Genomic DNA, 25,224 nt, shown 5'->3' on the forward strand with positions numbered 1-25,224 from the left:
ATTCCTGCATGTTATCCCTTGTCACATTGCATCTCAGAAGCTTTGTTAGCACCTGCAGGTAGAGAGCACCAGCATTCAGTGTTACACATTACACATGTACTGCTCTGCACAAAATAACACATAGTTTGAGTCTTTGAAACTGATACTGTGACCAAGGAGGGAAAGCCTTTGTTACTCCATTACCTGCTCTCTCAGACATCTGACTTCTATTTGGTTTCACCTGAATTCTTATCTATCCACAAAGCAGCAACAATTGCTGCTTCTGCTGCCCACATGTCTATTTTCTCCACTTTTTATTTAGAGATCAGGGGAGTTTCCAGGCACTGCTAGTTTGTCGGTTTTCTCTCTGCTGTTGACTCTGTCCATCAAACTCTTACTGCAGTGCTTAACTTTAAACAGATGACAGTGATTATAAATATTCACATGCTAATAATCTAATATGTGTTTAAAGTGCCTTTCTGGTTTGGTTCTGACAAAAAGAACGTTCCCACTGCATCTATCACAGAAAGAGTTCTTAGTCTTAATTGGAGCTGCTAGTTGCTAATGGACAGTACATTACTGTTGATATGTATATATTTATATTGACTGTAGTGGTTCCTCAGAAGCCAACTGAAAGTGGACTCTCACAATAAGTACTAAACACAATTTTGCTTTTCCCTGTCCCAGATACCTTACAGCCTGTGCAAACAAGGCAAACATAGCAAGTAAGAGAAAGAAATGTAAAATGGTAGCACCGAGACAATCATCAAACATCATGTGAATTTCACAGGGGTTGATGCATATTATCAGTGGAGATGCTGTCGTGCCTAAATCGTCTCAGGAAAGGAAAGATTGCCCCGTGGCTCAGGCAAGCCATAAAGATTAGCTTTTGTTCCTTCTTTTCAATGCCTGGACACTCAGGGAAGCTGGGACATTTCTCATTATGATGTCTGTCATTCGTCCCCTGAGGAATGAGTCACAAAAGTTGAGATGACAATTCTTGTCTTGAAACATACCAGTGTGCTAAATAAAAAATAGCCATCAGAAGGAAAATATATCATTTGCAGTAGGAGAAGTTTTGGGAAAATTACTTACGTATTGATGATGTCTCTCCCCTCTCTCTCTCTCTCTCCCTCTCTCTCTCTCTCCCCCCCACTCTTCCCCTTTTTCTCTCCCGCTACATCCCCCATTTTTTGTTTGTTTGTTTTTACAGCAGTTGTATGCTGCCCAGCTTGCTGCAATGCAAGTGTCTCCAGGAGGCAAGATACCTGGCATACCCCAGGGTAACCTTGGTGCTGCTGTATCCCCTACCAGCATCCACACAGACAAGAGCACAAACAGCCCTCCACCCAAAAGCAAGGTACTGTACCAGGCCCTGCAGCATTGCATTTCCAATAGTATGGGTATTTGCATGTGTTTTTTTCTGAAGAGTATCTGTGTGCCTCTCAGTTGCAGGCAGCTTTGTTCTCAGGATGGCTTCCTGAAATAGGAGGATATTTGTAGTGCCATTTTTCCAGTGTGAGGACCCCAGCATAGTAATACCAAGCAACTGTTCATACACAGTATTAGTAACAGATACCACCTCAGCTGAGATCTCATGGGTTCCCTTGCAGTATCCTAGCTATCACACTGCTGTTTATTCCATCGTCGGTAACAGGTACCAGGCTGAGGTGACCAGCTCCTGTTCCAGCACACAACTGTCATTTCCTTTCTGAATGCTAAACCAGAGTCAGGTTAGCAGTGTGTCAATGAGAGATGGAAAGTGGTGGGGCATTTAATCTGTGGCCAGATCCTGTCCTGGGGTTCAGTGGGAGTTTGTGGAGGAACTAACCTCCAGAGCAGTGTCTGTTATGTCAGAACAGGGCTGGGATCTGTCCATCAAGCAATGGGCTCTGCTAAGTAATCCTGGTCATAGCTGGGCAATTAGGTCCGTACTCATTTAGGAGGTCAAGCTAGCAGACTGTAGTCACATCTGTAATGTCACCAGTGTGTGACTAGTTATACCTAGTTATACGTGTACTAGTTATACAGAATATGTCCAGTGGAAGAAGATGAGCTCAGCATATGCCACAGCTGAGCAAAAGTAGCAGGTCAAAATTGAATGGCATTTCAGGTATTGCAGAACAGCTAGGAAGAATTTAGCTAAGATATGCAGGGAAAATGCAGTCCCATCTAGGTGACAGCAAGAACTTGATGAAAATGTGTCCGTCCTTTTTGTTAGTGTCCTCTAGCATGCTGTCCATATCTCTTACCATGTCAGAAAAGATTCCTTGAATCGACAGTAGTGTCTTGTTTTTACCCTAACAGTAAAACAATACAGATTAAAAATAACCAGATAGATAAATAATACTATTTATCAGTTAAGTGAGATAAATGTTTAAAACGTAAAATAGATGGTGTGGAACCAGTAGGTGTTAAATGAATCAAGTTCTGGGTCTACATTTTCTTTCCTCTCTCCTCAGTGTAGACTTTCTGACTTCCTGAATTTTATCCTTGGCTTGATCTCTTTTATATACTGTAGAGCAAGGAATCACAAAGCCATGCAGTGCTCAATGATAGCTTTGGGGGATTTTTTCCAAAAAGTTGTGTGTATGGTTAACAAGATATTTTTGTGCATTTTAGAAAGGTTTTTTGTGTGTGGCTAGCAGCTTGTGAGATTCACTACACTTAAAATCCCAGTGGTTTTGGATCTCTTGTGCACAAGCAGAATGTCTGATGAGATCTGAGGGGACACAGTATTTATTTTGTGGCAATTGTGGAATTAGAAGGCCTGCCATATCTACTGGTAACGTCGAGCATAACTGTCTTACTGGCAGCTGTCAAGCTGTGCTCTGTTCTCCCTTGTGTTTTATTGCTTTTTCATATTTGTAGGTGTTCCAGTGCGTTTGGCTTGCAGTTCTGTAGGATACAAACAAAACTTACTTGCAAATTAAAAAAAAAAAAAAAAGTGGGCCAAAAGGAAAGGAAGGGGGCTCCAAAAGGCTGTAAAATTGTGCAGCATGAGCCCTGTGATGCATGCTGTTTTCAATCTGCTGCGTGCCAGTTGGAGGCTCAGAGAGAGAGCGAGAGAAAGAGAAGGGATAATACTGAGAAATGATAGAGTGGCTGTGACCTCCAAGCTCAGCCTGGAAATCCAAGACATTGATTTCACTTAGCATTCCTGCTGAGAAATCCGGCGGAGTTCAGTTGTAATAAAAGAACAAGATTCTGTTCTAATGGTAATGGTGTATGACAGACATATCACTTTGTCTGTCCTTAGCACCAGAGAGAGGAGAATTGGAGAAAGGTCACCTGACCTGCCTGTGGTGTTGTGCGAATGCTATACTGAGCTTTGAACTCCAGCCTGGAAGCACAATTATTTATAATACTAAATGATAAAGAAACCTTTATAGAGCCTACAGTAATTAGAATAAAGCTTATACAATAGTGCAGTGGCCTGGCTTAGAAAACACACTGGCAAATCCATCACAGTGGCAGAAACTGAAGCTTATATGTTGAAACTAAACACCTTCATTTGTGTCTGTGTGGACCTTCCTTTGCTTTTTCAAAGATTGTTTGTGTTCAACAGGTCCAAAAGTTTTTTGTTTGCTTTATTACTATTATTATTATTATTATTATTATTACTATTATTATTATTTTAGCTGTTGGCAGGGAGTATCTGTCTGAGTTTCACAGCCATTTTTAAATTATTTTTTTTTTAAATCCTCAGCAGCAGCTTCGTTCTTGAAGTTAGTTCATGGTGGTCTTTCCCACTGTCATTGAAAGTCAAACCTCCAGATGAACAGTTAATGCCTTAGACAAGCTTTCAATAGATGGTGTTTGCTGAATCTCTATTTTCAGCGCACGGTTTACACTGGCGCAGCTTTGGTAATATGTTCAAGTGTTTGGAGACAAGGAGACAGCCTTACCTGAGAGTGTGTCAAGCTACTGGCAAACATCTAGGTCACTTCTGAAAAGCTGTGGGTTTTTTCCCTGTTGTATAGTGTTAAAGTTAGTGTGCTGCTCTTTGCAAGGATTCTTCAAAGTCGGCCTCAGCAGCAGATGGAACAACTGTTGGCTCTAGAAATGCTGAGAAGCATCAGGGGGAGATTGCCAAGGATCATCCTTTAAATCTAGTAAGACTTGAACACATCCCTGAAACTCCTCTAAGACCTTGGCAACTCCAGTTTTGGCAAACCTTTTATCAGTGGCCCTCACCAGTGTTTGAATATTGTTCTGGGCAGACTACCCAGCATCTTCTGTTGTCTCCCTCGCCTTTCAACAGATGTGACTTGGAATAGTCAAATTCACTTCCTAGGTTTCTGTAGTGTAACTTTTAGGAAGCCATAAAGTAAAGATGCCATTATGCTGTGCTGCACACATTCTGTCAAGTTTTGGTTAGGAAACTGAGCTGGTGTCATACATTCTTCCAAGAAGAAATCTGTGCCAGAAAAATTGATTTAAGAAACAGAGCTGGTGGAGCCTGTCCAAAAGAAAATGCGTGTGTCTTGCGGAAATGGATTTTAACACAGCTTCTTCTTGAGCAGTTTTAAAAACAGCCGGTATGCTAATCATACCATTCAAATTTACCAAGGCCTCCTCCACAACCCATTTGAAACGCAGCTATCTTTGAAGTTTGCCAAATTGTGCTGGATTTCCAAAGTCTGTCTTAAGCACATTTTGCCTTTGATCATGTAAATGCTTGTGTGCTGCTCTGTTGGGTGTTCAAGGTGGTTACATGCTCCCAAGTAAGTAGAACAGGCACAGGTGCAGGTAAGGACTAGGCAGAATAAGCTACCAGTTCATTTTATAATTGACATCAAGCCTCTTGCTTGTACAGGGCCATGCAGGAGATTTAAAAAAAGCAATATTATAGAGAATATGTTTATCTGAACAGTGACCTTTACCATGCTACCAGGATTCTCACCTGATAACTGCACTCTCCACTGACTTCAGATGAGGTGCGTTATACTCTTGAGTAAGGACAGCAACATCACCCACACTCGTAAACAGCCAGGGCCCAGTTCATGCCTGCTTTTGTTCCTTGCTGTTTATGTTGCACATATAAATACAGCATTTAGTGCTTGCGTGATGCGATATCCTAGCCCTTTCCACGTAACCTTTCATGTACAGTAATTCTGGAGTGAATTTTCAATGTAGCTTGTAAATATAGCTAAATTATTGTTTATATTTAATGGAGCACAGTGCATTGTCTGTAGCATCTGCTGAAAACCAGGAGCAATTCAGCATGAAATGTGACAGGAGAGAATTCCTGGGCACTCTTTTAACTTTGTTATGACCTCAGCCCTAACCCTATTCACAGTTGTGTCTCCATCAATGACAACAGCACACAGATTGTCCAAATCAATTTTTTAGTTCTTTTCAAATACTTCTGGCAGTGATGTTACTATTTGTTCAGCAGTAGCACCTGGGAGTTGTGACAAGGAAAGGAAATGTGTTTCAGACAAGCCAGAAACAGCACTGAGAAGTTGGATATACACAATCAGATTCTCCTGTACTGCAATATCCAGACAAATGTCAGTGTGAATCCTTAACCGAAGATGTTACTTTATTTTCACATTACCTGATCCTCTGATCACCAAAGTAAACATTGGATTGGAAATTTTTGATGTTGCCTATAGTCAGCAATAGAATCACCTTTGAAAGACTTAGAGCTTGTCTCTCTACCACAGCACAGATTGACCTTAAAATGGCCAGACACTCTCCAGAGGAACTTCTTCCATTTTTGAGGAATATCTGATGATGATGATACTAGAGTTCCTACCACGTGCACCAGCTGTGTCTTGCATCCTGTTTATAGTATACAGAAGATAGAAAGGGACCAACAGTGTGTTTGCTACATTCTCACCCAGGCTAGGTAAGCCTAGATATGAAACTACAGCTGAGTCACTGTCGACTTTCTTACTGAGTACATCTAATACCCGGGACAAAATAAAGAATAAGAATCTTTGGAAACAGACATTTTAATTCAGACACATCACAGGATATGTTATTAGGAAAAGTAAGTAAACTCTTCACTATGGGGAGCTAGCTGGGGATTTTCCCATTCCAGTCAAAACTGATGATGGGACTATACTTTTCAGTATGAAAGCTTTCTTGACTCAGGGTAAAAATATGATGGAAAAAAAGAAAAGGAAAAACATCTGAAGAGAAGAAGAAAGGAAAAGACCCTAAAATGGCCTAGTAATATGACCACTCGTCTAGATGAGATTGTGATTCTACTTTGGGCAGATTGTTGACTTGAATTTAATTTTAGGTGACTACTCTAAGCACCCCTGTTAACTTGGGTATATTTGTCTCCCTTTCCCTCATTTCTCTCTTTTATATGATAGTGCAGAATGTGAAAATTTATCCTGGGGAGATCTTGGGGAAAACATTAAGCTCCATCATGTACATAGCTGCATCAACTTGCTTGCCACATCAAGCTATGACTCGCAGAAGCCTAGCTGATAAGTAGACATACAGATTTCTTGTACCCTCAGAGCTGCCATTTTTGAACATATTAAAGGAAAGTATTTGATTTCAGCTCTACAGATGATAGATGGATTGCTATTCAAATGCAGAAGGATATTGGTATTTCCTTCTCACAACACTTGTTTTTAGAACTCACAACCCTTTTTTTTATCTAGTAATATAAAAAATTTTTGGAAACGTGAGCTAATTGTTCTGCACAGCACTGTGAAGAAGAGGACAGCTGTGTGATAAAGAAAACTAATTATGGTTGTGTACAGGTGATCAGAGGGTGTGACTGGTTGTGTTAGATAGGGCCAAATTCTTTTCCCTGAAGAGCAGAGAAGAGTAGCCTGTCTGAAACTAACCCATTGCACATGTTAGGCCTCATATACTAATGGCAATTACTGTCCTCTTTATTGGTTGAAGAGCTCAGCAGCTGCTGAATGCCTATCCAAACAGCAGGAAATTAAGACATCCTTATTTTCATTAAAGAGAGCACTGAGGTATTTTAGAATGAAGAACAAGAGTTCTCATTAAAGTGATGTAAGACACACCATCTCTGCTAGAATGTCGAAGCTATGTTTACAGAAGGTTTATCTCCAAGATTTGCAAGGCTCTTTTATTTTGTTAATTTCTGGGCTGGACACAATTCTTTATATGCCACTGATTTAAAAAATCCTTGTAAACTAATCTATTAATCTTTTCAACACCAGAATAACAGCCTAAAAGATTATAAACCAGTAAATTCAGAACATTTTTCAGTGCTTGCATTTCCCACTCCCCTTGTCAGTACATTAAACAGGTTAGAAATAGCTGTAAGATAATTAAGGAAAAGTTTCTAGTATGGATGCAGTGATGTACAGGGAGGTGTAAGCTGAGATCTCATTTGCCTTATCTGTGCTATGCTACTTGGAGCTATGCTACTTCTTTAGTATCCCTGTCCATGCTTAATGGAGACCTTGTGGCTAATTATCTCTTTACCTGGAAGCCTTTATCCTTTGCTGCCTGTGCTTTTAATCCCAAATAGCAAAATGTGGAGTTGGTGACAGAATCTTTGAAACTATCCTCTTCCTTGCTCTTCTTCCTATACATGATGTCCAGGCATATAAGCAATGATTTTTTAAACCATTTGTGGGAGCACAATGAAGTGATGTGTATTAATGGAACTTCGTAAGACACCTTTCTAAAACAGAGAATGTATTCCAAACAATAAAAACAATCTTACTAGCAGTATCTAGAATGCAGCAGCAGTAGGGACTTGCACAGCATTCTGCCTGCCTCCCACCTCTCCCAATTTACTAAAAATAAATTATGTACATGGAGGGGCTCCTAGGATGTTTTTTCAGATTAGTTCTCCACAGCTCTGTTTCCTGATACCATGTCTCTCTGGCAGGACTCTGTCTCTCAAGCAGAGTTGCCAGACAGCCAACCCTTGTCAAGGCTCAGCCAGCACCTTTTATAATGAAAACTCAGAAGAAAACATAACAAAAAGAAAAAAGAGGAAAAGAATCCTCTGAAATCTGCAATCACAAAACAAAAGTGAGATACGCAAATTAAGCAAGACCACTTTATTTCTGAAACAAAGGTCTTTAGAAATCAGACTAGGAACAATAGAGGTGTAAAGCAAAGTGGTCATGACAGATATGCAGTGTGTGCTCCTTCTAATTCTCTACTGTTCCTTGCCAGTAGTGCCTTCCTTACCTGGTATGAATAAATAAAACACACACTTTTTCCTAAGTGGCAAAGTTGGTGGGATGGGCAGCAGGTGGTAGTTTTCATTCTTTTTGGTTAAATGATCTGCAACATTGGCTTCATACTGAAGACCAAGATATTACACCAGGCACTGTTATTTTCAGAAGGCAGCTACTAAAGCCAGGTTCAGTTACAGAATTCCCTTCGTTTTCATGAGTGCTGGGGCCTGACGCTTTGTTTCTGCTCTGTGTCTTACTCTGTTACTTAGAAATACATAAGTATCAACTTCTGCAGAAGCTTTTTGACAGAACTGCCCATTTAGTGTCACTTGGAACAAAGAGCTTGAGTGAGAAAGAGCAGCATTTTGCAAGAAGAGACTGGAAGAGTCCCAAACAAGAAAACAGTGTCCCAAAGTCAAGGGTTTTTAATGCCACTAAGATAGCAGTTGAGTTGATGTTGCCAGTTGGCCATGCAATCCTAATAGCAGGAAAGGGACTTTAGGAAAGCATGAAATCTGGAGCTGTGTAACAAAACAAAGAAAAATTAGATTTTTCTGTTTGCAGTGGTTTTTGTTGATCCTCCTCGTGTTTGGGTGGACTTGTTCTGTGGGGAGAGTTGGAAAGTATTCAGGAGAGGATCTTTCTGCTGCGGAAGGGGAACCAACCATGAGAAGAAACATGTGAAGTTCAACTTGGGACATGGCAGCCCCTGGTGAAGAATGCTAAGTATTGCAGTGCTGCAAAGATGAAGGACCAATATTAGCTCTAAGTTAAATATAGATAACAAACCAGCCAGTTATGCCAATATCAGATTAATTTCTAGTTTCCTTCATAATAGGAAATTCCTATAAAGTAAAGGTCATCCTTTATTCTACAAATTTTTGCTTTAGACTCTGAGCTGATAGACTCTAAATCAAGGAATGTGTTTATTCCAAGGAGTTCCGACTTGTGCAAAATAATAGTACTGTAGCAATGTACCTATTTCATGGATTAGGAGACAGTTTGGAATGGAGCAGAGGGCTCTTATTCTACCAGATCTGTCTAGAATGGAGCCAGGTATTTAAGTTCAGGAATTAAATCTTCCCTTTTGCAGCTTCAGATTAAGTGTTTGGGTATTTTGTGGTATGTGTTAATAATCAAAAGTGAAGTGCATAGACTCTGTTGTCAGGGCTGTCTGCTGGACAACATAGCAACATAGCCATCTTTTACCAAATGTAAAACTTATTTTCAACACAGAAAGTAAATTTCTGAGGTGACTGAATCAAATTCTAATGTGATCAGTCTAGCAGCTTCCAGAAACTGCTTTCTTTGTGTGCAGAAGGGTTGTTTGCTTCCACATCACATGCTAGATTTGAAATTAGCTCCTCTTGACACATTCAGGCAGAATGCAATTCAAACTGAGCATCAAAGGAATATATTTTGCAGTAAGTATTCCTGTACCCACAGCAGAATGATTATAATTTAATAAGGGAGCTTTACAATTTTTTTAATTTGAAACATTTTAATCTATAATCCCTGGTAGCTACGGATAGCTGAAGAGAAGCAACATTTAGTAGCAGAATGGAGAAGAAATCTATTCTATTTTCAAATCCAAGGAGACATTTTCTTACAGGTTAGTATTAACTCTCAGGTGATATGGAGAGCTTGGCAAATATTTTGTTGAAGTTTCTCAGAGCTAAATATAGAATATATAATATACAGAATGAAGCTTGAAGTGTTTAGTGTAAAATGAACTGATGCAAAAGAGGGTTTCGAAGAAATTATGTGGAAATTGTCACTTTAGAGTACGCATATTTTTTAAAGTAGTGTGGTTACATCTTGTGATTTTATAATGGATAAACTTCCTTAAAGTCCCAGATCCTGGAATCATGTGAATATGTGAGAATCTCATTTAAACAAAGCTTCAGGTTGTCATGACTGAAACTTAAAGGTTGGTACAAATGTATCTCAAAGGCTTAGAAAAAAGCTAACAAAATGGATCTATGAGTTACTATTTTAATGAAGTGGGATTAATTTTCAGTCTCAAATCATAGAAGGCTTCATATTGGAAATTCTGCTAAGGTATAAATATTTCTCAGCACAATTAGACTTTTTAGTGTAGTATCTCCCAGTAAGAGTGCTTCAGTAGTATCCAGAGAGAACATTCGAGAGCATCCAAAGAACATCAGAGGCAGGCAAGCTGATGGAAAAAACTATTTTGGTTTCTGATGTAATTTGACAGGATTTTATATATGAAAAGAGTTTAAAATTTTGATCTTAATCATGTGCCTTTACCTACTAATACTGCCAGACTATGAATTCAAATGTGTATTTTAGTACTAATGAGTAAGTTTAATTTCTGTTTCTCTCAGTTGCTACATTTTTGCCTATTGCTTTTAAAGGAAAAATAAGTTAATGCCATGACTGTTATCACTGGGGAAAAAAAAATTAATTAAAAAAATGTCTTTGGTAAAAGATTGCTCAGTATCTTGACATGTGGAGTGCATGGAGGGGAAGACCTTGTCTTCTAATCTGAGTGCTAGAAAGAAGGCTTTTCAGTTTCCAATCATGATGTTACGCAAACAGTATAAGTTTGAGTATTTCATAAGTTATTAGTGTTTCTTAAACTTTTTTGAGTGGGTGTGCCAGCACCTGCTAGTAGATTTAAAATAAGGGGCCATTTCAAAGAGCAGTATGTGTACAGAGATGTAGCACATGGGTTCGTATAGGCTTTCAGCTGACGTGCCAGGCAGTGACATGTCACGTCATGAATCAGCCACATCGTGTTACGTGATTTCAAGCTAACAAAACACAACAGGAGTTACATAGTCACAAACACAACTAAACATGACATATCCAAGGGAGAATTGGCACAAAAAGCTTCTTAAAGTTGAGTTTCAGGGGTACATTTATTCATCTCTAAAATGCTCCAGAGAAAACTATGAAGCAATATACCAGGAAAGGGAGTAATGTAGTGACAGAATTACTAAAGCAGCTTTAATTCATTGTACAATTAGAAAGAAAACATATGTATATAACAATTCTGGAGAGTGGTTTTTTTGCATTGGGTTCTTGTGAATTTCTCTCCAAAGGTAGCTCTCTCTGGGCTGCAATCATTCCAGGTCAGTGATTATTTTTATCTTCAGCCATGCTAAGAGCTGTATAGGCTTCAGGTTACAGCTGTAAGTTAATATCTTTTGAATTTAGCCTCAGTAAATCTTGAGTCGTCCTAGTCTAAACTCTGTTGGTTTTTATGCTTTGCTTGCAGGTCAGAGTGTCCCCCTTCTTTGCCTATTTCCAATATTTTTAGTCTTCTCTGAAATTATCTTCTTTCCCTTTCTGGATACTCCTATCCTAATTTCTGATGTCCACTGAAAATAGTCTGCAATTAAAACCCTGGGATGAATTAATTCATCTCTGCTTATTATTCATCATAAATGTGCAGATAGCCTGTGCTTTCAATGTTCTCTATAAAAGGCACAGACCTAATTTGGGGTCAGGGAAATTCAACACATACGTTTAGCTGAGAAGTGCGTGTCAAGTAGCATTTTGTTCATGATATCAGAAGTGAAAATGATGTCACATAACTGTTTGCCCACTGCATTGCATGTCTGGATTTACAGTTTTTTAATTTCACAGCCTTCAAAATACCAGTTTTTCTACACAAAATGTGAACTGCAGCTTATAGGCACAATGACGTGGTGGTGCAATACCCAAGAGATTCACCTACTGTACCAAACAACTGAAGTTTAATGAGGCTAGCGGGTGAGGAAGACAATAGCTACATCATTTTGGCTAGCCTAAGTGAGAAAATGGCACAGATATTCAGAGGCTTTCAGAGCAGAACAAACTGAATAGATACTTTCTTGTCTGCCTTCATTTTAAAATGAGCAAGATGTTCCAAGAGTGCCAGAAATGGTGAAGCCTAGTTTCATTTGTGAAGTTTAACAATATTTGGACTCTTTCTGGAAGTACAGAATACCTCTCTCTGGGGGATCCTCTGGTGCCTGTTAGAGCATGGGTAAGCTCTGGAGTCTTCTCCTGAGGGGAGAGGCTTAGGGCATTCCTCTCCCCTGCGCCACTGTCCCTCTACACAAATCATGTGGCAGCTTTGGGAACTTCATCAAACCTGATGGAGACTGGGCAGTGCACTCAAAGGAGATGTCTGTAGAGGTGAAGATTGCCAAACATGCGTGCATGTGTACAGACTTCATGTGCACACTGACACACATGCACAAACAGATACTAGTTTTGAGGCTAAAAATAATCCCACATTTGGACAACTCTCAGGAGTTTTACCAGCATGGCATCTTGAATTTCAAATGGATGCAGTATGTCTTCCTACCACTTTTCCTGCACTGCTGCTGTTCACCCCCAAATCAGTTCAGTGATGGGTAGAAGGGTTCCCATTATAGTATCATGTATATAGTAGTATACTATAGTATACTACAGTATAGTATCACTTTGTAAATTGCTCTGGGCTCAAACAGCGAAATAATGCTATATAAATACATGTTATTATTGGTGAAGTGATAAAATTCTCTTATGCTTACCAAGTATCCTAGTGTCTTGTCTTGATCATAATTAACTGGTGACATATACGTTGAGTCAGTGCTCTAGGATTTGTGCCCAGAATAAGTCACAAAAACAGAGCAGCTTTAGTACAGGAGAAAAGGATGAAGGAGTGTGTTTTATTTCTCCCTTTTTTTCTTCTGGATAAGATATAAAAACTGCCCAGAGCTGGCCCTGTTCAGAAATAGCGAGTCAGCCTCTTAATTTTTTTTTTAAGATGTCAACTTCCCTCTCATATACTTCTGTGAAGACAAAGAATGTCTTAACGTCTGTATTGAAGTCATCATTAAAATAAAAGGAGATCTATAGACATCAGCTATAAATCATCAAGAAATAGCTTGTGGGTAACCTTTGACACAATTGAACCTACTTGAAATGAGCTAGGGCTGGATTCATTGCCTTTAGTGAAGCTAGTAGGTGGACTAAAGGTCTCCTCTCTCTCTCTCTCTCTCCCTCTCTCTTTCCATCTCTTGCAGTGTTAGCTTCTGGGAGGTGAATGTCTTCTGGCTGAGTGATGGATATGCATTTGGATGTGTTCTTAAATAGACATTTGTTTTATGTCTGAGAAGAATAGGCCAATCTTAACAGTGTGATGCTGGGGCTATTTGGAAGGGTTTTTTTAAGGCAGTTGTCTTCTTTCAGCTTTACAAAAACTATTTTAACCAATAGTTTGGGCTTGAGGAACAGCGTGAAATATATATTGTGTATGGATGGATACATGTTCTACAGAATTAACAGGAAAATGGTGGATAAAAATCTGCCTAATTTTACATAATGTATTTTTGGCATTCGTGTGATCTGACTTCAAATTCATGCTGAGTTTCTACAGTACAACAGAAATACTAACTAGTTTGCAGTTGTTAATTTTAATTTTTAAGATGCTAGGTTTTAAAAGGAGCTGAAAGTGTTCAGCATCTCATGGGGACAAACTATGAGTCTTACTAATGAATCCAGTAATTAGTGGTTCATTGTGCCTGCCAGCAATTTGGCCCCAATACCAGTCCTGATGGTGATTTCATTTTTGCTGGTGTGAATCAGGAATAGGATCTGAAGTCTCTTCACCGAGGGGGGTTGAATACTTCTTCAACACTGTTCTGCTTTTAATCTGCATTCAGTACTGATAGCAGCAAATAAGAAAAAACCTACAATATATTTCAATTTTAATTACGATGATTATGGTTGATTAATATGTTCATTAGGATAATTATATAATATCAATAGTACTTACTAAACTTACAGGGTTGTAAATGTTGGTATCCCCATGCAGTTAGATCAGTGTATATATGATGAATGCCCAGTTTGCATAGAAGAAATCCTTTTCATAGGTGAAAGGATGTATTTTCTCCAGTTTTATAAGTAGAGAAATGAGACAAAAAAAAGTGGCCCTTTACTTTCTGTAGCCATTTCCAGTTGTGCAAACACAAATTTATATTTGGTAGTATTTTATCATAACTTTGCAAAGATGTCAGTGACCTTGTGGAGAAGATTAGATAATGAGTGACTCATTCAAGTTCACAGAGAAGGTTTTTTGGAAAGTCAGGAACTGAACCCAAGTCTTGTTGGCATGACCAAAGAAATAAGCAGTAAAAAAAGGCATGGCTGTGGCATAGGAAAAGGAGCGACCCTTCCCAGCAGGTGTAGTCCTAAGTAGTTAACCACATATATGTGATTATAGATGGGGTATAAATATCAAACAAATTATTCTTCTATGACTGCAGAACTCAATGATTGGAGTATGTGTTTGCTTTGAACATTCCCTACGGTATGTTAAACTCCCTCCAGTTTCTGGAGCCACTGATTAGATTTCATCTCACTGCTAAAAGGAGGGGAAATTAAAAAATACCCAGCAAGACAGAGTTGTAAAATCATTTTGATTTTAGTGATCTGGGATGTTGGTAATAGCACGCAAGCATTAAAGACGGATGAGTTTTGTGTTGATCGTTTCCCTCTGAAAAGCTATTAGTTGGAAAAACAAATTGTCAAGCAGGTCATATCTACAGTTACAGAACATATTTTGACATTCTTCTTACAGTTGTATGTGTCTATAAAGAAAAACAGTGCATGTTATCTTTGCACTACTTATTTGTAGTGCTGCATACATTGTTGCCTCTTTTAGTGAAAAATTTACCTAGACTACATAGAGATATGCAAAGTGAGAGAAAGCATAGGTGGTTTTTTGAAAAAGAATGTCTTAGGCCACTGCCAGTTGTCCAGGCTGTTTGAAATTTCTTTCAAGCTCAACTTGTTTCTTCTAAAGTTTTCAGCAGCTGGGTTTTTTTGGTTTTGTTTTGTCTTTTTTTTCCCCCCTGAATCTTAGAATCCATGCAACATCTTTGCTTCTCCTGCCTGACCACAGCAGGAGTTAGGGGTGTGTTGCTAATTTGTTTTGATGCGGTACACTTTGGTCTGTATTCTTTTTGAAATTAATTCCTTTTGCAGGTGTGGGGTTAGAGGTGGTGGTGTGCTCCCAGCGAAGGTGTCATCCACCACAGAGAGGAGGTGGGAGGCTTTGATCAGTGTGGCTTCTGTTTTCTTGTTGTTCATTTAAAATGTACCAGTTTGTAATGCTGTTTGGCTTTGCAGGTCCTTGTTTTATTTTCTTCCAAGTCCTTCCCCATCCTTTCAGATTTTGTTGTTTTCATTGCTGTTCATTCTGCTTAACATTTACTAGGGATTATTCATTGGAAGATGGTGGTTCCAAGTTCAATTTAGGCAGCAAATGACATCCAGTCTCATGTCCACTACCATTTTTTAAACAGCCTTGTTATGGGTGGGAGAGTGCATTATTAAGGACATGACACCACATGTTTAGACTTCTGGGTCTTGCTGGGACAGAATTATGTAGCAAGGATTAAAAAAAAAAAACAAACAAAAACAAACAAACAAAAAAAAACCAACAAACACACAAACAAGAAGGACCCAAGCTACAAGGCATCATGCTTCAGGGCATGGGACACTGTTTCTACCCAGCACAGGAGGAGAAGTTCAGGAATACATGCCACAGATCAAACTGAACAACTATCTACTTTTTCTTGCAACTTCTTTTGAAGCAACTGGACATTTTAGGAGGTTCAGCACAGTATCAGAAAAACCCCGAAACGTTGGTCTAAGAGTGGCAGTTGCTCTGCTCTTCCTTTTGACTCAGCTGCTTACTCACTGTGTGAAATTAGGCAAATCAATCATTCAGCCACTTTGTACCTTATTCTTTACATTTGTAAAATAAGGCAAAAGCTGTCAGAGTAATTATGAGCTTTATTTAATTAATATTCTTATGGTACACTGGAGAAGTGATTATTTTTTTTTTTCCCTCTTGCACTTTGCTACTTACCATGTATTTCAGTGGAGGCAGTTTGGAAGAAGCATTCTTTCCAGGAAGAATCCTTTCTCCTCCCATTCCCCACAATTCTGTGATCCTCTCTAATGATTTTTACCTCAGGTAAAGTGATTTGCATGGGTAAAAGCATGAAAAATCAGTCATCTTTCCCTGTTTGCAGTATCTGCGTCAAATCCCTGCTGACCTGTGCCTAAGTCACTCTTCCTGCTTAGCAGCTGACTTGAGCCTTCTTAGAGAAGTGCTTCATTAATAGCATTATACCAAGTAAATAAAAGCAGCAGTGATGTTAGAAATGCAGCTGAATGATAATTATTAGAAGCAAAAAGCTAACAACAGGACCCAAGTTTGGCATGAAGTATGGACTAGCAGAATCCCATGTGGCTCATCTCTCTGCACTGGCTCATGTTTTATCTTTACTCAACATAGACCCTTCTCATTTCAGGCCAAACCTGGCAGGATTTGCTCAGAACAGCTTCACTGAAGTTCTTCTGTAAATGAGGCTCCAGAGTTAAATTTTCTCTCACTCAGAGATGCAGATTGCGAAGGAGCTTTTTCATTATGAGGTGCAAGCAAATGCTAAAAGCTCTTTGTTCCTACAGTTTTGTTTTATGCTGTAGTGAAAATCCACATACTGGGTCCTAAGCAGTGTGAGCAGCTCTCAGTTCTGCTTGTTTCAGTATAACAAAAGAACAAATGCCCAAACAGCAGAGTAATGGTGATATGAGTAAGTCACTCGCTTTTGAATGGATGAAAATGAAGTTTGAATCTGGGTTTAGGTGAGCATCCACAAGTTTCCCTACAGGTTGGTGTGACTGAAAACTTGTGATCAAGCAAAAATAGTCTAGAAATCTCATACAAGCCACTTTCCTCAAACACATTATACTGTTTGTCTGTGATTACCAGGAGACTTCACAAGGATGGTGGGCATTTTGGCAGTCCAAAGCTAGCCAGAACCTGCAAGTGTGGTTTGGAGGATGCTTCTCTTAAAATTTGAGAAACTAAATGAATGAATTTTGGGTAAACACATACCAGTCTGCTCATTTTTGCTGAGCTGCATGCCATGGTGTATTCTGTTGGCCAAACAGCCTGTCTTGTGCTCCACAAGACCCCAGAGGGCTAGGTCCCAGTGCAGCACTTGTCTTTCCCGAAGACTGCTGAAAGTTGCTTTTAGGATTCTGTGTGCAGAGGTCTTACCAGTTGCTATACAAAACTAGGGCCATTGCCCCAGGTCATCGTTGGATGTAAACTCTGAATAGGAGTTATATTGCTCTCTCCACAGACACCACTAGGATGCCCTGCAGCTGAAACAGCCCACACTCTTCCATGTCTGACCTAGCTGAAGGACTGAAATGATCCTCGACTTATTTGGCGTTTGGTCCTCTGTTATTTCAGAATCTGTATTCTGTGGCTCATAGAAAGAGCAGTACTACAGAGTAAGCGCTGTGCATTGGATAAAAAGGTTGTGGGGAGGAGAGAAAGGCATGTTTATAGACAGGTCATTCTACATGCTTCTCTTTTGTTCTTCCTGTATCTGTTCATGAATCCTGTGTACAACTTCAGGAAGCAACAGCGCTAAATACAAAGGGAAAACCACCCAGCAGTTCTCTTATTTTACTGTGACATCATGTGGACTAGACAAAATCAAAGCTTAGAGTTTCCAGGGCAGCAATTTTCTTTGTAACTGCAGACTTCTTTCCTGGCAGCTAGGCTTCCTGTAAAGAAAAATGAAAGAGGAAGATGTTAGGGATCTTTTTGAGAGGACAATATCCTCTCAGAGAGGATACCCAGAGAATATCCTCACTGAGAGCCCCTAGTGTTGTAATAAAGGACTGGGGAAAATTACTGTCTGTCCCTGGTACTACAAAGCAGATTAAGTTGGTGTGTTTCTGCACCACTTTTTTCCCCATGAACAGGAATGGAGACTGTGCAAGAATACTCCCAGCATTTGGGAGTATTTTATTCCTTGAGTAGTCCCCTAAAAGAATCAGATGAGAGAACAAAAAGAATATTTGTCGCAAATATAAAGCAGCTCAGTTCCCCCCTTTGTTTTGAGTCCCATGAATAAGAGTATTTGGGCCATATCAGTAAAGTCTGGAAGTACTAACTTTGATTATCTAACATGCAGTCCAGAAAGTGTCTGCCTTCTGAGAGCAACGCATTCAGGAAAAGATACTCAGCAAAGCAACACCATAAAGAAATCTGCTCTGGGTATAGATAGAAATGCAGGCTGAGATGTTTCTGCAGCTATCACAGAAGGAAAAGTCTGTGCACTTTGTATGATCAGGAAGAGAGAAGACAGCTCTTCTTAATATTTGCCCTCTGCCTCGTCTTTGGTGATGTTTCTTTTCCTTTCTAACTAGACTCTGTTGTACCTTCTTCTTGGTGCTGAAATGTGTGGGCAGGAGTAGGATAAACTCACTTCTCTGAACCTGAAGTATAAGTCTGTTGTGTTTATTATCATATCATAACCAAGATGCCTGGTTTTATGTCTCCATCTTTTTTTCTGCGTAGTTAGAGAAATTTCCACCTTTGCAGGAAGGGACACATTATTCTTAATCAAAACTTGAGAATGTGGCAGGAGGAGGTACAGCTGCAAATGAGAATTATGGAATTCACCCATCCTGTCATGTGAACATCCCTGCTTAATTTAATACAATTATTTCATCAGTGAGAATAATATCAGCAGCATGATTCATTTATACAACATGTTTCACAACTGCCTTTACCTCTCAGCTTCCTATTATCACTACTGATAATTTCACCATGACTGGCTTCATAGGAAGGGGAGGGGACATGAAGAAAGCTGCCAGTATCTTTGTGTGAGTGTGTAGACAGCTGTAGTCTTGAGGGACGGTGGTGCTGAAGGATTTTCTTTGCATATATGCTGTTGCACCTTGGTTTCTGATATATTTTGGTTAGACTTTTCTAGATGAGTACAAGACTGAATGGATAAGCCACTGACCGGCTGCATTGTTCACTGGGCAACAATAGCATCATTGTCTTCTGCCCCAGACATGCCAGTAAGTGCTCCATATTTTGCACTTCTGTTGAAGATCTACATGAAACAGAACCAGGGTGGGGGAATGATGCTTTGTTTCTGGTGAGGTGGCAGAGACATTCTTTTAGAAACCCCCTCTCTGGCTTCTTATTTCTAACTCATTTGGCTGTAATTTGTACTGTCAAGGTCATCTAAATAGGCAGCAAGATGTGGCGAACATGTTCCCAGAGGTCATGAAAAGCCTCTTTAGTAGAGCGTGCTAGGCTGTGCTCATGCCAGGTCATTTAAGCACATTTGTGTAGCCAGTCAGATGATACACAGAGTAGTTCATGATTTGTAATAAACTGCGCAACGTGGACCTACAGTGTGCGCCACAGTGGGATACAGCACTTGGATTTTAATGACAGTACAATAATTCAGTAACTGTATCTTAATAGTAGACTAATCTTTAAAATATGTGAAAAAAAAAATGATATGAAATCCAGATGAATCATCTGGGCTCTTCCCCACCACCCCCCTTTTTTCTTTCTCTGAGACTTGTTCATTCATCTGGGCTATCAGTCCTTTATTCGGCCTTCAGTGTTGAAATAGTGCCATTTTTAATAAACGGTTTAGAGAGATTCTCAAAACCAGATTTTATTCCCCTCTTTTTCCATATCCATTCTCCATAGAGATAAATTAACCTTTTATCTTAGGAGGAAGTAAATAGAGACAGCATGATTGAAAGATTAGAAAAGACACCATTTGACTGAACTATTTGCAACATTGCTGATTGTGAGTCAGAATTCCTGGGTCTGTCTGAAACTCTGCCACTACATAACTGTATGACTGTGAACAAATCCTTTTCTTTTATCTTTCATTTTTATTAATAAGCACTTTGTGTTTACCTAGCATTTTACCTTTTCAAAGGACCATACAAACCTTATAAAATCAGCATGATGCACAGTCAACTTACCAGCAGTATTTCTGTTTAAATGTTGTCGGGCACTTATATTTGAAGATTTCCAATGTCTGATGCTTAAATACGAAAGCTCAATCCAGGTTGAGTGATTCTACAAAATACAGCTCTTGAATATTTTATTTAGGCCCCGAATTCTGGTGTAAATAAAGGGTTCTTCTTTCTTTCCTCTTATGTCTAGAGATCAGCTGGGAAAAAAAATCTAGAGAAAATCAAGGGTTTACTGTTCCCTGAGCTCTAACGTTCTGGTTAATGGCAGTCTTCCAATCCTGGGAAGCAAACCACCAGCTCTCCCTAAAATAGTGACTGTTCTGACACTGCTGTGATACAGGGGATGGGAATTTCTTTACCAATGCTTTGCTCTTGCTGTGGGTACTTCATTTTATTAGCCCTCTGTCATGTGTTTTCGCTTACGCTTTATTCTCTACATTTTTGTGTGTGTGTGTTTTGTTTTGTTAGACAAATGCGCTACTTTAAAGGAAACATTTCATAACCTTTAATCAAGATCATATTTTACTTTCATCACATCTGTGTTTATATTATTACAAGCCTTTTGGACTTAACGTCCTCTGGTCTAAGCATTAATCGTTTTGGCTCATATATAAATAAATGTTTGACTTTGTTTAACTCTAAAAAATACTGGCTTGAAAAAAAAAAACCCTTATCAATGGCATCTTAGAATAACTGAGTGTCAAAAATAAGGCAGGGACCAACCACTGCTGAGCTTTCTCTAATAAAAACTAAGTGCAGGGAGTAGTGCTAGATTCTGTGATCCCACTGTATAAAATTGAGTCTCCTGGCTGTTGAAAGATACCATCTACCTGGAGCGAGCATGCTACATCTATTTTTTTTCTTTTTAGTAGTTATTTGCCCTAGCTGTCATGCTGCACTTTTGCACAGCCTTGATATAACTGAGTGAAACCTGCTAATCTATAATGTGGCAAAATGCTAGCTGGAAGATTTTATAGTTAAAAATAAAGATATGCCAACACCTAATTCTTCTCATGGTTACACAGGCTCAAATCAGTAATGAAGACAGTACAGTTCTTGTTACAAACTGGAAGAGCGAAGAATTTTGATTTTATGTCTGCAGACAGGAAAAACAGTAAAATGTCTCACTGAGTATAGGAGTGAAGATCCTAACAGTCATCTTCACACTTAACACAATTGTCTATTATTACCCGTCTCCCAGGTATTTTTTAGACCTCCGTGGAATAAATCAGGGCATTTCCGCTGTGGTAAAGGAAATGACTTAAATTACTGTCAACTCATGATCCAGCGTAGGATTTCTAAACTCTCTGACTGAATTATTAATGTATTTGACTTCCAGTGAGGATTTGAGAATGCTCTTTGAAGTAACAGAAGTAAAAATGTTATGAAGACCAAGCAGTGAAGTAATATCGTTTTGTAAATACATGTAATAGCTGAAAATTGTTTACTTGTCCTCCTTTATGAGAACCAAGCTTCTGTGACCTCCAATTAATTTACCATTAGCCTGAACACACAATGAAAGTGAATGAAGGGGCAATTTGGAATGACATTTATCAGCTCTGGAACTGTCAACTTCTATTATTTCCACAAGGCCTTATGCTTCTTGACTTCAGAGAAGGCTGTGCTGACTTGAATGAAGAAGACCATTCTTACTACAAAGAATAGTTACAGCGCAGACAGCTTCATTGCTGGATGCCCACAATGGAAAAATACACCAGTCCCGTTTCTAACTTGCATTAAATGAGACCAAAACCACTGTTCTATAGTGGACTTGCACAAGACCTTGACTTCACACCAGGCTAAAAAAAGGGAACAGAAGAACTGAGGAAAGGGAGAAGAAGCGAGAGGAGGGAAGAAAATAACTTTATAGAGATGGGATAGCTGAACGATTGAGTCAAAAAAATGACACTAAAAAGAAACTTTCAGCACAAGGATGCAGGTTGGAATCCAAGCTGACTTTGCAGCAGTTCCCATCAGGGACTGGTTGCTGCTCCATATGAACTGAAGTGCTGCTCTCAGTCAGATTTCCAGTGGCCAGAGAGCACGCTGTAGCTTTTACTACCATATCTGAAACTAATCAGCCCCTTTTATTGAGACTTACAACAGAGGTCAAGAATTAAATACACATGGAAACTAGCCCCTCTTGGATTGAACCAAAACAAGTCTGTGGGAAGGTTTGCATTGCTTCTAATACTGTCTTCCAAGTAGATGACTTTGCTCTTCAGGGATCCTTGTCTGGCACAGGGTCACTGTGTTTGGTTGGTTTGTTGGCTGGTTTGTATTACACTTTTATGCAACTATCGCAGTACTGGTTTTGCACTGTTGTGGGATTTTGGGTTTTTTTTAAATTGGAATCAGTAGAACAGCGGAGCAAGTCCTCTTCCATTTGGCTAGTAGGTTAATCTGGTTTATCCTAATACAGATGGATTTGTGTTTCTGTAAAGTAACAACTGCCTTCTTAAAATGTCAAATGCTGGTTGAACTGGGTGACATTTTTAACCCTGAGGCTTAAGTTTCCTAGAAGATCAACAGAACTCTGCCTTCTAGGTGCCTAAGTTGCTTCTGAGAATACAGGATATAGGCCTCTAAGGACTTTTTGCATTGATTTTCTTCCCCTTTATTTTATGCACAAGTTGCATCTAGGATGGCTTAAATACCACTTTAAGGATGACATCTTTGTTCATGATGTTCCTGGTAGGTTTGTCTGCTAAGCTTTAATTTATTTTTAACCATGACTATTGCGAAAATATAATCAAATATAACAAAAGTGCTTTGCTCAGAGCTTGCTTCTTTAAGGTAATGGAAAAGTTATATGACAGTGCTTTGCAGAATTGTCCTATGTTTGGAGAGGTACATCTACATCATACTTCCAGAAGCAATAGGCAATTATAAAATTCCTTCTTTACTGCAGCACACCAGCCTCTGTGGAAAAGAATCCATATTATATGATAGTAGTTACAGATACCTTAATGGTAACACTAAAACACTCAAACATTATGAGTCTCATTCCAGTCAGCTTTGCATTGTTGTAGGTCAGGAATAATTCTGTAAAACTGAATGTACTTACAACTTAGGGAGATCAGAACTAGCTTCTTCAGTGCCTAGAGCTAAAACCCAATTGTGTGATGTGACCCTTCCTGTAGATAAAGACTGGCTTTCATAAGTCACAGTGTCAGAGGAGATCTAAGCTAATATGTGATGGTTGGATCTAATAACCATATCTATTAGTTCTGTTTATTTAAAAGTAAGTTAAAATCACTTCTAAAATATCCCCCTTGTTGAAAAGCTTTTTCTCCCTTCCCTGTTTTTTTTTCCTTTACTATATTTTATTTTGTCTCCACAAAAATGTATGACTTAGAATTTTAATGTGTTTTATAGCACTGTCTGTTACTCTGTGTAATCAAGCCAAGTTTAGGAATAATTCCACTTACCCTGCAAAAATGTCACCCAATTTCTCTATTTTTGCATAATAATAATTACTGAAATCTTGAAGTCCATCTCCACAGAAGATAAAAAATCTCGGGACTTATGCAGAATTATCCAGGTTATTGTTTCAAATTTTGTGGAAAGAAAGGATAGGTTCTTCCTGCTCTCTCGTTGTGGGGGAAGTGAAGTATTAATGTCTTATATTTTTATGCTCGCGATTCTAAGCCTGGATAGTTTAGAGAAAAGCACAAATATTAAAAAAAAAAAAAAAAGGAAAAACCAAAGACCAACAAAAAACCCAACTAAAACTCATTCACTCAAACATATTTGCCCAATTGGGGTGGTGGTGGTTGAATTTTAAGTGAAAATTCTTTTCAGTTCTTATTTAATTTATCCATATCAAGTTTAAAATAGAACAACAAAAAATTATAATTGTAAAATTGCTCTTCATTGTCATCATAGAAGTGTATATCTTGTTGATGTGAATAATTTCTTCAGAAACAATTCCTACTTACAAAGTGCAAATGGAGGACATTCTCTGATCATGTCATGCTAATTTTCCAGTTTATCAGTCAGTTCGGTTCCAAACTGGAAGGACAGGATGATACCATGTTTCATCTTAGTATATATCATATAACCTTTCAGGTTTAGAAGTTTATATGAGCTGAAAACAACTGTCTTCTCTTAGCTGGTGTTGTGCCAACAGCAGTTTTTTAATAACATTCTTTTCTCTTCTGCTTGTCATAGGATGAAGTGGCCCAGCCTCTGAACCTTTCAGCCAAACCCAAGACATCTGATGGCAAGTCTCCCACATCACCCACCTCTCCTCATATTCCAACTCTGAGAATAAACAGTGGGGCCAGTTCACTAAAGTCCTCAGTGCCAGCAACATTAGCTAGTCCTTCGGCCAGAGCTAACACAATAGGTAAGCTCATTTATCCCTCCTCATAACGATTAATAGGTGTTAAAGGAAAGTGGACATTTATCAGTCACTGCCAGACAGCAGTCTACAAACTGTCATGGGGTGACCATAATACTACATTAATTGATGCCAGTGAAGAAACTTGCACAGACTTACCATTTCAGGAGGAGTATCTTAACTTTTACAGACTTGGAAAACAAAGACCTGTGTTACTTCAGATACTGCTTTATCAATAAAAGGTAGTAAGTGCTGTTTGTTTAATGGCATACATTAAAGAGAGTGACCTGTCTAATGGCGGGCTTTAAAGACCTGTGATATTGTACAATGTCATCTAAAAGTGATGGATAAACATTAAAAAAATGCCCTTTAAATTAAAAGTCTACATAGGTAAATACATCTTTGCAAAATTACAGGTTTAATCCTTAGTCCGATAAAATGCTACGTGGACCATTTTTTTACCTTGATCTAGTATGCAAAATAATCACCAAGTTTATTCAAAAAAGCAAGTTTGATGTTGTATCTTGCAAAGAGTCTTGACTGGCTGTTTTTAACATTCCTCCAGAAAGTAGTGTTAATTCTTCCTCCTGCCAAAAGTACCTCTTTGCCGAAATACCATCTAGGTAATAACAGTCTTAGTGGTGATTTTTACAAGGCTGATGTGTTAAAGGCACTGTTCTTTGTGTGTATGAGTAGAATGTGTGCACAGTCTATTCTTCATCCTTGTAACTGAACCATTTTATTTCATGAAATAATTGAATAGAACCTGAATTAATATTTCAGGATTTAAATCAAGCTCTGTCTAGGGAATTAAGTGAGGTAGATAGTTGCTCCTTGGCTACTGTGTGTCTTACTACTCCTAAAGTATCTCCTGCTGGCCAGTTCTAGGGATGGCACAGAAAGTAAAAGAAGCCATAAGTCAAA

General features: G+C 38.9%; 1 protein-coding gene across 8 annotated transcripts in view; it reads left to right on the forward strand.

Moving 5' to 3' along the window:
- Positions 1-25,224, forward strand: part of SOX5 (SRY-box transcription factor 5) — a 295,645-nt gene that overhangs the window by 233,684 nt on the left and 36,737 nt on the right. For all 8 annotated transcript variants that reach the window (XM_074902275.1, XM_074902274.1, XM_074902276.1 and 5 more), the window contains 2 exons: positions 1,193-1,339; positions 24,129-24,306. In XM_074902275.1, coding sequence (XP_074758376.1) covers positions 1,193-1,339; positions 24,129-24,306 — 325 coding nt within the window. The remainder of the gene's footprint in view (positions 1-1,192; positions 1,340-24,128; positions 24,307-25,224) is intronic.

Source organism: Athene noctua, chromosome 3 (assembly GCF_965140245.1).
Source record: "Athene noctua chromosome 3, bAthNoc1.hap1.1, whole genome shotgun sequence".
Taxonomy (NCBI): Eukaryota; Metazoa; Chordata; class Aves; order Strigiformes; family Strigidae; genus Athene; species Athene noctua.